The sequence below is a fragment of the Priapulus caudatus genome, unplaced genomic scaffold (assembly GCF_000485595.1).
Source record: "Priapulus caudatus unplaced genomic scaffold, Priapulus_caudatus-5.0.1 Scaffold159, whole genome shotgun sequence".
NCBI classification, from domain to species: Eukaryota; Metazoa; Priapulida; class Priapulimorpha; order Priapulimorphida; family Priapulidae; genus Priapulus; species Priapulus caudatus.
This window is the reverse complement of record NW_014577220.1, coordinates 164,915-179,985: the sequence shown is the minus strand read 5'-3', so window position 1 is coordinate 179,985 and position 15,071 is coordinate 164,915. Positions and strand designations below refer to the sequence as shown.

Here is a 15,071-nt window from a genome sequence, read left to right as displayed (position 1 = left end):
CACTGGGAGAGAGAGAGAGAGAGAGAGAAACCGACGCACTGGGAGAGAGAGAGAGACCGACACACTGGGAGAGAGAGAGAGACCGACACACTGGGAGAGAGAGAGAGAGAGACCGACGCACTGGGAGAGAGAGAGAGAGAGACCGACACACTAGGAGAGAGAGAGAGAGAGAGACAGACATACAGAGAGAGAAATAGGAGAGTTGAGATAGGGGAAAGAGAAAGACACAGAGAGAGACCTTACTCACTTTCTACATATCAGACGGTATGACTATTGTCATGATCCCATAGTAGAACAATGAACGAACCAATTTAAATGTCATAATTAAAAAATCTCCGTTAATTAAGAATTCTTTCTCATTGCATTGAATTTACCTGACGACTTTACATGACGATTTATGATGATAATTCATCACTGTCATGGGGGACGTCCTGCTAGTGTTTACGTTATGCTAGCTGTTTATTTGTAACCTTATGAGTATGCGTTCGGAATGTATTCTGAAAATAAATGTACTGTTGGTACGAATATGATGTTTGTCCGTCAATTCCTATCAGCATTTAACGACGGGACACAAATATCCACTGCACTTCATCTCAATTGCTAGATTGCTTTCTTCTATATGTGAACTATAATGCGCGTTAGACATCCGCAAATTCGTCACACGATGTCACAGAATTGGAACATTCCAATAGAAAACCTGCTAGTCTTCGATTTCACCTTGAATGAATAGAGTGACAAGTACTCATGATGCAATAGTTGTCATCGCAGTGTCAGTAGCAGGGATGTCCACGTCATGTACCTGCAGTCATGACATCAAAAATCGATTGCGACTAGTACATAATTTATTAGCAATAAATGTACATACACGTTTCTTTGTACTGTGCTGGTGAGCAAAACCCATTGACACAACCACGTACAAAATGTAAAAAGTTACACTCATTATAAAACCCTCATTAACATTCATGATTTCATCATCACATGCAACCAATAATGCAACACTAATAGCATGAACGTATGTTTACTTGCACAGACGTTAAAATAGACGTATACTCATGCTACTATTAGTGATGCATTTTGATACGACGTAATATTGTGATGCAGGTTGAGTAATAATATTGATTAACCAAAAAGTCTCCACGACGCATATTGAGTGTGCGCGTTATTGATACTGCAGCTGAGAGGGTCTATGTCCCCCGGGGTACTGCCGGAACGTACCCTGGTACTATATCTAATATGCCGGACCGTACCTCGCCTACTCCACTAACGAGTCTAGGGAGTCGCCTACGCCTACTCCCTAACCCTAACCCTAATCCTAACCCTAATCCTAACCCTAACCATAGCAAATAGTGACCAGGGTACGTTCCGGTATACCGGACCGTAACCAGGGTACGTACCGGCAGTACCCTAGGGGACATAGACCCTATGAGCGATACTGCAATAGCGACTGTCGGCAAAGCAGTGGTTTGCTACAGCGTTAACAGCGCAGAGGGCTAGGCCAAGCATACACTTGCACAAAGTACATATGCTAGGAAAACCAGGAAATCAGACATTCGTGATAAATTATATATAATTACCTCCATTTTCAGAACGACGATTCTGGATTATGTCCATATAGATCAAATGCAAATACAACATTTGAAGCCTTTTTGATTTGCCCCCACTAATGTACCAAAGCAGAATCCCAGAGACCTTAAGCCCGGCGCACACGTGAGTTATTTTACTCAAATAAAATGACGCACGAGTCATTTTACTCACGTGTGCGGCGGATTTTCGTTGAGTAATTTGACGCATGCGTCATTTTACTCACGTGTGCGGCGGATTTTCGTTGAGTAATTTGACTCATGCGTCATTTTACTTGAGTAAAATAACTCACGTGTGCGCCAGGCTTAACAAATGAGCAAGGTAAAATGTGAATTTTATGATTCTCCCACCTGCTGACCTTTGATCCTTCACCTCCATACTGCGGTGTTTTTTACCATGACCCCCATATCCGTCTAGTATAAAAATGCTAGACGTGTTAGCCTCGGTATTTAGTGATGCTATTTTGATTTGTACCATTGTTACCAACAAACACATTACATACGCTGAAAGAAAGGGAATACAGTATAAAGCGTTTATCACATTAGAAACCACAACACCCAAACATTCGACGTATTACAAAGCGGATAAATTATGTACCAAATAAAGAGAGACAAAAACTAAACCCGTCTGACGAAATAACAGCTCCATACTATACAAGCACTGCTGGTGGGATGTATTCAAAGAATATTACTTGTAAAAATAAAATGGTAATCACTTACTGAAGGTTAATTTGTAGTTTAACTTAAGGCAAAAATTCCGAGAAAACAATAATCACCCGTTATTGTATTTGTTATAATAATACAGTGACACAAGGCAGAAAGTGCCACACGGTGAGCTCTGACTATGATTTATGCAAAGTGACCCTATCGTCTGTATAAGAGGCTATTGAACTGCTAATCAATCCATGGTTCCAAGGTAAAAGGCCTATAAATATGCACATGAACATATATATAATATATATTTTATTATATATATATATTATATATGAAGAGACCAGAATTCTTGCTCAAGCTTGCATGTTTGCTCATGTACGCACGCACACACTCACAGACACTCATACACGTAATCTGTGCATGTCTGATCATGTTTGTGCTCGTGTTTGTTTGTGTGTGCGTGCGTGCGTGCGTGTGTCGTGTGTGTGTGAACAGAGGCCCGAACACTAGTCATCAAATGTTATTCCTCCTGGTCCCTGGTTCTTCATCCAGCGGCGATAACTCTTGTAGCGTGCACTTGATGCAAGTTTGATTCTCATTTCCTCACCCTTCTCTTTCTGCCATGCCTAAAACACAACAACGTGTTGTTCTTGGAATATTGTGAACGGATTTCATTTTAAAATATAAAGTAATTGCATTTTGACATAAATCCAAAATGTTTACTGGAGTGGAATATTTATTGGTGCCCCTGTAAAAATTTTTGATTTATCTGAAAGTTAAATTATTTTCCACAATAATATGTGTGCAGCAATTTCCTCCTTTTTACTAAGTGTAATTCTTAACATTCAATGACTGCAAATACCAAATCGATGAATAATGCCCAACGGTTTGTAAATGTAAATCGGACTATACCACAACACCATTTCCTTCCATCAAAATGGCATCAGGATAGATAACACAGCAGAAACCAACACAGATATTGCCACCTAAATTTATAAAGTGGTGCACGATTGAACTCTTTCGCTAGTCTCCACTCGGCTTCTGATAAAATTTGGTGTCTATACATAATGAGATTTCTTTCCCAAGAAAGGAAAAACTAATTAGTCTTGTTTTCAATACCTTAAACTTTTCCTTCTCCCATAACTGTCTCCGTAGATATTCCTCTCGTTCCCGCTCTGGAATGGCCTAGGATTACAACAATATGACAACAGCTTAATTATCTATATTGATTGATACATATATACATATATATAAGTAAAAACACACGAATACCCATGTAGATATCTTTTTTTGTCAGGCTATAAAATGACAACAGAATGGGTGTCATTTATGTATTGTGATTTTATAGCTTGATGAAGAGAGATAATTCTCAAAAGCTTGCTGAATAAAAACATTTAACATCCTATTCTATTTTGCTAAATTTATTATTATACATATATAATATGAGAGCGAGAAAGATAGGGAGGTGTAGAGAGAGAATGACAAAATATACAAGAGAGAAACAGAACGAGAAAGTGGGAGGGAGGAAAGGATGGAGGGGGAGAATAAGGGAAGGTGGAAGACAGACACTGTATAGGAAATATCAATACAAGTGAAATAGCTTGGTTTCTATGATACCTGAATGATCAAAAATGACTAGTATTAATACACATGGTCTGTAATAGTTAGTAGTAATAGTGGGGGACACAACAGTCAAAAAGACAAAATCTTAGTAGCAATTAAATCGTTAATCAATATTACTATGACTGTCCTTTATCCAATAAATTACGGATTATTTAAAATAATAAAAAACAATACTGCATGACAATGAATGTGAAATATCTACCATCGCCTTTCCTGCTATCAAATGAATAACGTGATGGTTTCACTTACTTCAAATTGTGTTTCACTCAATTTAAGATTCTTCCTGATGAGATATATCTTGGCATCTATATCATATGGCTCCTGCTTGACAGTAAATCGCCAAACCCAGTTCAGCCACCTTTGTGAAAAGCATAACAGATAACAGATTGTAGTGTAAAACTACTATGTATGCTCAATTATTAATATTTCTAATTGTAGCAGGCACACAAACATGAACAAGAACAATAAATAAAAGTTTCTTACCAGATAATATACTTTCCTATAGCATAGGGCAATAATATAATTTTCATCCATAAGACATCATAAATGCTTGGTCTTGCATAGCCACCTCTGGAAAAAATTTAATGATGTCATTTCCAGGGAAGAGAATAATAAATAAATCTTACATTAAGAGTAGAGACCATGGAAGATAAATGCAATATTAAACAAATATACAACAATGTTATATATAGCAAATGGTAACATCATAACTTTTTACTGTCGTCACGCATGGCAGTCACATGGAAGCAAAGAATTCTATTTTCGTCACAGAAACAACATGGAATTTTGTTTAAAAAAATCAGGAAAATGCCAGAGAGAAGTATTTTACATAGCAGATGCATGAAAGCACTGCATGAATGCAACCTGACTTTTTAATACTTGTGTCCACATCGTAAACTATTGATGACTACGACTTATTTCATAATTTATACTTTCATCAGTACTTTGATGATAATGAGAAAGTATGCATGATGGGAAATTTAGAAAATAAGAAAGGTTAATTGTTGTATTGTATGTGTAGGTTTGTTGCATTACACAAGTCAAGGAAAAAATATTGAAGTCAGAGAAAATCCAGGAAAAGGCAAATTCAATTATTTTGGGCATCCTGATTTGCATTTCTTATAAAAACCACGAATAAATACAAATTGGTTACTTAATATCCATGTTTCCCTCGACCACTCGCTTTATGATAGCTTCTTCCTCTTGTTTCACCTCTTCCTGGAACACGTAGGAATAATAACATTAGTGACAATATGCAGTACAGTTATGTTCTCTTCTTATTTACAACTTTTCTACTGTTACTTAAACATTTCTGGTTTATAAAGACATTTTAAACATGTACATCACATTCATCCATATGCAAGATGACTGAGTGACCAAAGCTGATTCTGATGTCATAGAATAGGATTACTTGCTCCACCAGTCCTGATATCATCAATGCATTTGTTACATTATGTTACCAGCATGTAGAATTCATAAATTTTATTAACCTTTGGTCTTCGTTTCTGCTTCTTCAGCTGATCGAATAAACCTTCCTCCTTCGCAATCTCTGATGCCTGGAACAGTTAATTATGGGTATTGCAACTTATACTCTAATTTACAGATATACTGTATATACACATGCATTTCAGAGTTGCACACCCAAAGCACAGGAACACACAAAGAGATACATGGATGCACGTTCACGCATGCACCCACAAACAAACACTCATCACAACATTATAGCACAGCTCTCACGCACACACCTCGACATTTTTCTAATATTTTCTTGGTGTAATACTATAATTAAAACAACGTCAACTCTGAGGTGCATACCCGGATACGATACTTGGGCACAGTGACTAGATAGTTGATTGCTGCATTGTACTTGTTCCAAGCACTCAGATACTGAAACAGAAGAAGAAAATAATTGCAACAAGAGCCGCAGAGCGTCTGGGCTCATCTGAGGTCTGTTGCTACGGTTATAAACGTAACATTTAAGTTGTGCGTAGTGACACCTTTGTTAGGCGCAGTTATGCAGATACGCAGTTGCGTACACATCATTTCAGCAACCTTCTGCATTCTGCATAACTCCCAAATCCCATTGGTTGATACAAATCGCGTGCCTGAAACTAATGTTTTATGGTGCATTGTGACCCTAACCCTATTAAAACAAAAACAAATCAAGGTAGGCCAGTGATTAGTGGACCGAATAAGCTCAAGAACGTACACATTTGCGTCTATATTGGTGCCAAAATTTGATGAGAAAATTAAGTCTGGGAAATCCACAGCCTCACTCCTGGGTAATTATTTGAGTGCTAGTGACTATTCCAACTATTCATAATGTACACTACAGAATCTCATATATAACTCATCTCATTATCTCCTAAGTAAGCATTGTTCAAGTAAGAGTTATGTGTGGAATTTCACTGTAAAATGGGAGCGTTCCACAACCACAGGTACTCGCCAACCCAGTTGAGAAACAAATCAATGTTTAACCCTCCTACAGGCTGCAATAGAGAGCTGCCACCTGTACCTAATTAACGCAGGCAAAAACTACACCATACTATCACCACCACATGCACTGGCAGTGGCCACTGGCAGTGGCATATTAACACACTGACAGTACAGAATGCCATAGAAATTATACGATTTAAGGAGCATAAACCTTCTTCAAGCAAATTTAGCTTTTGAAATTTCAGTGTGACATTGTAGCCTCATACATCCAGGCATGTATAGATTCTACTAGCAAACCCAGCAGTCAAATTCTTTCTAACACAGTAACAGTTAACAAATCCATGTTTAAATCCCTCCTCTTGAGGGTCAAAAGGTTATCAGACACTTACTCTTCGCACGTCAGTGGAAAGCACATTTCATGGTCCTTTCAATAAAGCCATAAAAATGGTAGGTCACCGCTGAAACAAAAAAGTTTTTCAATTGCTCTGTCAGACCATGTCCTCAGAAAATGTCTAAAATCTGCCCTGTGCCCATTGACCTTTGACCTGTGACCTCCAATTTCGGCACAGTGATGGCTTTTCCTACCATGATGCTATACACCGACTATCACAAGCCTAGGTCGAGCCGTTTAGATTTGTGCCGCAATTCTGCATTTCCTCCCTATACCTTAAGTTAAGGAGTGAATGTTCCCCCTTATTTTACACCTCTTGACCTTTGACCTTTGACCCCCAGCTTCGACATCCCAACTCGTTTTCGGATTACCCCCCCACGTCCCGAATATCGTGACCGTACGTCGAGCGGTTAAGATTTGTGCCCAACTGTTGACGGACGGACGCACGGACGGACGGACGCACGGACGCACGGACGGACGGACGCACGGACGGACGATCATGCGATTCTACAAGCTGCATCTGACTATGTCAGATGAGCTAAAAACTAAGCTTCATCATTTATATCATCAATACTGATGTGCATGCAATGTGTATAAAGCTGTACCTACAAGGAACTAAACAGCAATTTATTCATCACCTCATTGATAGTTTTGCATTAACATTGTGTTTAATTACCTGTGAGCTAATTAATGATTCTCCAGTTTTCTCACACAATCTGCAGTTAACTATAAAATATGATATGGCATTTTTACCTGTATAGCAGAAATAATTGTAATGGTCACAGCGATCACAACGCGCACATCAACTTTGGGAGCCACACGCCGTCTGTAGTATCTGTAGTAATGGCGGTACACAAGTTCTGAAATACATAATTTACACGATTAAAATTCACATACATCATTTGCACACGCGTTAAGTAAAAAATATTGGTTGTGAGCATACAGGAAGGAGAATAAACAAATTTATTTTCCTTAGAGTTATGATGCAGCATTTGTACTCTAACACACAGGGAGCAGATATGATACTACTTTAATATCAAAGACGACACATACTGAATCCTAAAGCCAACACGACTATATCCAGTTACATGTGTTTGAGCCAGATATCAGCAGTCAGTGATATATTTACTAATTGTATACATACTACTTAGTAATACAATTTTAGGAATAAGAAAAGAGTACCTGGATTATCAAGCATATAATCATAATCTTTTCTTTGTTCCTCATCTTTCAAAATCTGCAAAACCACATTTCATTTACCATTATAATTTGTTCACATGTCATTTACTGATGTACCAATTCATGACAGCTTCCATGAACCTATACATACAGGTTACGATGTTATAAGCAATGAAGATAAAGTAACTTCATTAAAAAATTACAGAATGATCACAAAAATGCTTGAAAATATTAATGGAACTATGCAGTGATTAAAGTGGAAATACGTGGATGGGGGACTAACATATCAACTGTGGGAGGAGGGGGGCTTGTAAATTCATCAGTGATCTGTAGCCGGCTATACTATTTTATTTTTATTTATTTATTAATTTAAAGACGGTACATTGGTACCAGATATATCAACATGAGCTTGCGAGCTCCTCACCGTTAGTGCAATAAGCAGTACTAGTAGCAGTGAAAAAAATACACGGGGGCTCGGGGCGATTTAGCCCCCGAAATGGCAAAAATAGCCACGGAAATGCCAAAAAGAGCCCTCGTAAATTTGCATAAAGTTCAATGCAAACCAAATTTTAGAGTGCTATTTTCATGCACGCGAGCTTGAAAAGTAGCCCCCCAAAAATAAAATTTTTCCCTGACTAGTAGCTATAGTGTACTTGCGAAACATTTTTGTGTGTTGTTTAGAGCTGACACCTCATATTAACAGGGTGATTGACCCCCATCCGGTTCCCTGTAACTCTGCGAGATAAGCCACACGTACATATGCAGGAAAGGATGTGCACTATATACATGTTTAATTGGCTATAGTCTATAGCCAATAAAACATGTTTAGGCAAGCAATATTTTAGACAGACTCAGCAAATAAAGCTAGAAACTCACATTTTTAGCACTAATCCATAATATTAAGCATACATACTCCAATGACCCTTGAACATACGCGTGTAAATACCAAGGGCTCCAAACAAGGCTATGCGACATCGTGCCATTTACACAGGTGAAGTATACTTATCACCCCACATATGGTACAGGGATATATACAAGGCATGCATTCCTGGCACAGTTTGAGTACCAATAGGTTGGCCAGACCACACTCCTGTAAAGGATTCTATGCACACCTGTAGCTAAGCTTCAAAAATTACGGAGGTAAGTTGGTTAGCCACAAGTGATTCTCTCTTCTTATCACTGGCAGTTCAGAGTTGGGACTCTTGGAGAAATATGTACAGTTTTATAGGCTATCTTAGCTACGAGTGATGTTAAAATTACAGATTGAGACATTTTGAGCTGATTTTTCAGGAACTGAAGTTAATTTATAAGTAACTCAGTGATTAAAACACCACAGCATGCCTCCGTGTGTCCCAGTGTAATTAGGGGCCTGCCATATGCTTTCAGAAATCGAAATGTCTTCAAGTATTGCGTTTGATATGCTTGTGATTTATTTTGCACACTAGCTCTACTGATCAATGAATATCACATGAATGTGAACAAGAATCTTTCAATACTCAATCTAGGTTAGTCTCAGGAGCAGGATAAGGAAATAATGTCTGGGAGTGTGGGGAACAATTAAATTTGTTAGCACGGTAAACGTTATGTTTGCATAAGCAGCCATTCCTGCCACGACCGATGAGGATATGGCAATACCACTGCTATATAATTACATACTAGCTACAGCAGTGCAAACAGGTGGGTTTCCTTAGGTTTTGTGCACATCAGTTAGGTCACCAAGCATATTATCCACACAATTTCCTGACTTCTAAGAACAAAGCTGGTCTTGGTAATAGATACGTATCTTATCCATGCTGTACGAGGTTCACACACTTGTACTCTGAGCTGAGATGTTTAAAGAGGGAATGCGTATACAGTTTTGTATTCTTACTATAGGAAGAGCAGTACGTGGAACCAGCTACAGCCACAAAAACGTGTTAAGAAATGGAAGAAGAACAGATTGGTAAGTTGCGATAAAATGATTAGATACACACATGTATGTAATATTAAGGCAATATATATATATATATATATATATATATAAGAGCTGATTTAGCCAATCACACTATTTTAGGCATCAATCTTTTTTTGACAGGTGATATCATCTTATGGCCTCTCTACCTGTGTGTCATTCTACTCCTTGTCGTTGACGTAATTACCCCTGTTGCAATGACGTAAGCCTAATCATGTTTATTAATTACACAAATAAATCATTATAATAGATAATAACTTCAGTAATATATATATATTATACAATTATTCATCTTTCTTTAATATGGATAGGGGTAGGGGTATTTCCTGTTTTTATTAATAAAGCCAATCATTTTTTTAAAATAATCATATACTTAGATGTCTATCAAGATCTTTACCATCATATTATTTGTCAAATTATTATTGCACTCTGCAATAGGTGTCAACATAAGCATCAAAATAGTCAATAGATTTAATGTAAGGCTGAATCCAAGGTGCTTTTAGTCTAATTGCAAAAGTCTGGCGATACTTGCTGGTCACATGATACAGTTACATGTATTTTTTTAAGTAACCAGGGTAAAACCCACAGCACATGACTTTTCCAGTTCGGTTTAATCACGAAAAAATATTATTAAACGGTACTCAAATATTCGTTTGTAGCATAGGAAATGGTATATGAAATGGTTGACATATTTTACAGGCTGCTCCATCAGTGGCTAGACAGATACACGAATAAGCTACCCGATGACAACATCATGAAGGAAATAGACACAAGTTCTATAACAGCATCTGGCAAATCATATGGAGGAGTACACAATGCAGCAATGGCTGATTGGCAATGAGAACATTTCAAGATGGACATTTGATGTGTAAATGTTATACTATTGGTTGCCATACTGAAGTATTGTCAGGAAATAAGCAGTGAGTATAACCATAGATATATACAAACACAGTGTGTGCATATATCTATGGTGTAACACAGACAAGGTATCTGTTTATATTCACACGCTCACTGTGAATTTCTCTTGTTTAACGTGTATACTCCCGTCTATCTTGTTCAAGATATCTATCTTTGCTAAAATGTGATTTGGACTAGTTGGACTCTACGAGCCACATAAACAGGTTAATGGAACTAATTTATGGTCCGAAATATCACAGCAGTGAACGATCAGTGTATCAAGTGCAATGTTTTAGCATATAAAGACTAATGATTTTTGTGAATATCCAGATTACTAAACAGCACGTTTTACACTAGCAGATAAATGTATATATTATTTTATGGCAAAAATACAACATTAGTTGACTGCCATATCATATTACTTACTTACTTACTTAACCCTCTTCATTTCTGACAGGAACATGTGGACCAATCTATATAATATAGTGATGTATTTTATTGTAATCATACCTTATGTCAGGAAATCATGGTATTTATATTCTACGTAAACTCCCACAAGCTGTTGATAATTAAATAACACTGCAGGTGCAATCACTTTAAATTACATGTATGTGTATTTGTATGTACATGTATGTACATGATGTACATGACATACAATTCATGTATGTACATGAATGTACATGTATGTGTATATACATGTATGTGTATACACATGTATGTGTATCAATAATCATTCCTTTCGTTGAATGCTTTGAGCTGTCTAAGGTGATAAAGAAATTGTGGTAGGGTCACTAATCTACACAAATGCAAAGTTATCACATTATCGATAAAATTTTCGAGCTAATAAAAGTTTGTCCAAAATTCTTCAAGAACTAAATTATGATGTTGTCTTCAGACTTATTTGTGGCATATAGCAAATCAAGGAATTTTGCCTGCCACACTGGCACCTTGGTAAAACATTTAATAACAATGAGATATGCTTATACAGGACGTGCGCGAGTACCAACCTGCGTCCTGTATCATACAGTACACTAATATGGCTAATTGGCTATCTTAGCATGCAGATAGATTAGATGGATGTATACAATCTGCTAACACACTTAAGATTCGCTCACCTCATAGGCATTTCCAAGGGCCTGAAATTTTTCTCCATAAATTTCCTTGTCTGCCTGGAAACAAAAGAAGAATTTTTAAAATGCAATCATGAAATTAAACTAAATAAATAATAATTTTATAATAAACTATATTTGTACATGCAGTTCTATACGAAACATATACATGAATAACAGCAAATCTTTGTTAATCAAATGTGTGTCAGTGGTGTAACAAACCTTACAGTTTAATATTTAATATTATTTATGTCCACATTCTTCATAGATACCTATTGATAATACACACTTAAATATAAATAAATTTACTTACTGCACTCTTGTGCATGTCAGGGTGCAACTTCTTAGCCAACTGCCTGTAGGCTTTTGTGATTTCTTGCTGTAAATTGTTATTAAAATCAATTATTTTAAGGTAGAATGACAACAAAACCAAGTATTCATTCAATAAACGCATTTTGTTCTAACTTTATAATATATCATGATGTAGTTGTTATTTTTAAATAGTAGAACTTGTACACACATTTTGTGTATTTCAGTGAAAGTTCATATGTCTGTAACATGCGTTTCTTACATTTAAAAGAAAGATGCATTGAGAACATGATATATACTACACTGTTATATATAGTATATATATATATGTCAAATTTATTCCCAGCTAAAGTTCCGGTTCTGGCCAGAACTTTTTTCAAGTTCCGGCTGGTTCCGGTTCAGGCCGGAATTTAAAAAGTTGGATCCGGTTCACCCCTAGTATTCACTATACAGTAGTCATATATCTTGGGCATTACCTTGGTTGCATCTCTTGTGACACCAATGACTGAAATTTAAAATATTTACATTTAAAATTATTATATAAATAAATTATAGCATGTATTTATATAATTGAGTATTGGTTCTTTTACCTAACATGCAAGTATAAACAATTATGCTCTCAAGTTGTTCAATCTTCTAATTAAGCAATCAAAGAACCCTTTCAAATAAAACCACCTTATATAGATTTAATACACAGGGTCAAGAACTGTCGTGTCTTTGTGAATGGTTAAACGCTCACATCTATTTCAGTTCAGTTAATAATAATTAGTACTGCTAGTGCTATATCCTCCATGGATGAAATCCTATAGGATCCTCCTAACTATTCCTTCATAAATCACTTTGTTCACACCCTTTTAGAGGCGTGTTTAGAAAAAACTTTACCTTAGGCAGTTGAGTTGACCTTATCTTAAACAAGTCCCAACTGTTTTGCTTAAATTTGATTTGAATATTCAATTTGACATTCTATTTTCCCTATCAAAAGTAATTTTTTATATTTTTTATATTGCATTGTGTTGGTTCTTCGTGGAATAGAACGACTTGATTGCTTTATTTACATTTGAAAAACAGCAATAACCCTATCGATGAACATTATAAATGATAACCCCAAATCTCACATCTCTGACAAAATTTGAAGCCTCTCTCCCATGCTGATACAAAACTTGTGATTGGCATTTAGAAATAGCTGACTTGATGCCCTCGTGATTTTTTGCTACCCCATCACCATCACTAAATTGTTATATATGTATACCCAGGGGTCGAAATAAGCGATGGTCCGATGGTCCGGGGCCATCAAATAATCAGGAGGACCATCAGATTTTCAAAGTCAATGCTCCGACAGACCATTGAATATTTTGGTCACATTTACAATAAACAATTAGTGTATCGTTTGATACACTCATTGTAGGTGAATAATTAAATCATGTTTTCACCATGTAAAATCTCTTTCTTACGCTTGCATGCTGCATTACTTTTAGAGAACAATTTGAAATTTAGGACCACCTGAAATTTAGGAGGACCATCTAAATTTCAAACTAGATGGTCCTGTGGACCATCTCTTTTTTTCTCCTTATTTCTACCCCTGTATACCTGTATATTATACCTGTAGTATACTTGTACACCTGTAAATTATGCAGTTTAAATATTTTGCATTTTCGACTTTTTTGTCTATCAGCCACAATAACCAGTAAATGAATAGTTTGGAAGGTTAGCCTTCTATACAGGCCTGCGCCGGTAGAGATCTATCTTAAAAAGTGCAATAAATTACAATATTCTGCCACGGGCACTTGAAGTTGGAACGCTTCAATAATATTAATAACTCCCGGTCATAAAGGTTGTGCACAGGCCACAGCGGTGTACGTGCGATGAAATTGCGTGTTGCAGAGCATACGAACGGCATTTACGTATATTATTAGTCGATAGCGAATAAATAAAAATTACGACTTTGGTAGCAAATACATTCCCCTCGTACCCTTTGTGCCATATACGACCCTTCATACCATATTACCCTTCCCATAAAAAAATATATTACCCTTCCCATATCCCCTTTCCATGCCCATTCCATGCCTATTCCATTCCCATATCCCCTTTCCATGTTCCCATATTACCCTTCGTGCCATATTGAGTCGGAAGGATTGGGTAGCTTGTCATACCAGCAAAGACTACAAAGGCTGAATCTGACTACTCTAGAGACACGTAGAGAGAGAGCTGATCTTATCGAGACCTACAAGATCATGACAGGATTGGAGAATATTGATCATAGGACATTTTTTTCACCTGCAATCCTGTCCACCACCAGAGGTCACAGCATGAAACTGTACAAAGAGCGCAGTCGTCTCGAACTACGGAAAAACATTTTCTCTCAGAGAGTGATTGACAGCTGGAACAGCCTTCCCCAACATGTTATTGCGGCAAAAGACTTGCTCACATTTAAAATCGAATTAGGCCGCTATTGAACAGTTCAGGGTTTTATATAAGCGCAAGCTGCCTAACCCTTGATAATGATAGCCATACAAACACTTGATGTGATGTGTGGCTGTACATTAAAATACAGTAAATACAGTAAATTGACCGGTAGAAAAGTGTATTTGCGCCTACATTTCGTGTTTATTTACCATTACTATTAGTATTAGTATTACTGAAACGTTCCAAGTGTAGTACTACTAGTACTAGTAGTACTACTACTACTACTAGTACTAGTGACAGTGTGATTGTGAATGTGTGATTCTGTCAAGGTAGGCGGTAAAATAACAATAACTAATTTAAATCACACTAGGCTAATGTCAACAAATGTCTACAATTATTAATAATACCACACCATCATAGCAGTTTTCTTGGCCACAATACAATCCCTCTAAAAATCCGTTCGCTTGCGTAAAAATGGTAGCAATGACCAGAACGGTGTATACGTGTTTAGGTTTAATGGGAGCTGCCATCTTTAAACG

At 36.9% G+C, this 15,071-nt stretch overlaps 1 protein-coding gene and 1 long non-coding RNA gene across 2 annotated transcripts; one reads left to right on the top strand and one right to left on the bottom strand.

Moving 5' to 3' along the window:
• Positions 1-1,817: 1,817 nt before the first annotated feature.
• LOC106806420 (dnaJ homolog subfamily C member 25 homolog) lies at positions 1,818-15,063 on the bottom strand. The gene is made up of 13 exons (XM_014808348.1): positions 14,945-15,063; positions 12,606-12,634; positions 12,134-12,199; positions 11,827-11,880; positions 7,867-7,921; positions 7,438-7,544; positions 5,673-5,744; positions 5,348-5,413; positions 5,011-5,075; positions 4,341-4,427; positions 4,107-4,215; positions 3,354-3,419; positions 1,818-2,860 (listed from the first exon to the last, which is right to left on the bottom strand). The coding sequence occupies exons 1-13, from the start codon at positions 15,060-15,062 to the stop codon at positions 2,741-2,743; spliced, it is 1,014 nt and encodes a 337-aa protein (XP_014663834.1). The 5' UTR covers position 15,063; the 3' UTR covers positions 1,818-2,740.
• LOC106806421 lies at positions 8,788-11,588 on the top strand. The gene is made up of 4 exons (XR_001393542.1): positions 8,788-9,003; positions 9,739-9,805; positions 9,938-10,016; positions 10,514-11,588. It is a non-coding gene; the product is annotated as an uncharacterized LOC106806421 (long non-coding RNA).
• Positions 15,064-15,071: the final 8 nt, after the last annotated feature.

Coding starts and splice junctions, on each gene's coding strand:
- LOC106806420 (XM_014808348.1), bottom strand. CDS start 15,062: ATGGCAGCTCCCATTAAACCTAAACACGTATACACCGTTCTGGTCATT. Junction 5,745..7,437: donor CAATTATTTCTGCTATACAG/GTAAAAATGCCA, acceptor CTTCTGTTTCAG/TATCTGAGTGCTTGGAACAA. Junction 3,420..4,106: donor TGAGTGAAACACAATTTGAA/GTAAGTGAAACC, acceptor TTGTAATCCTAG/GCCATTCCAGAGCGGGAACG.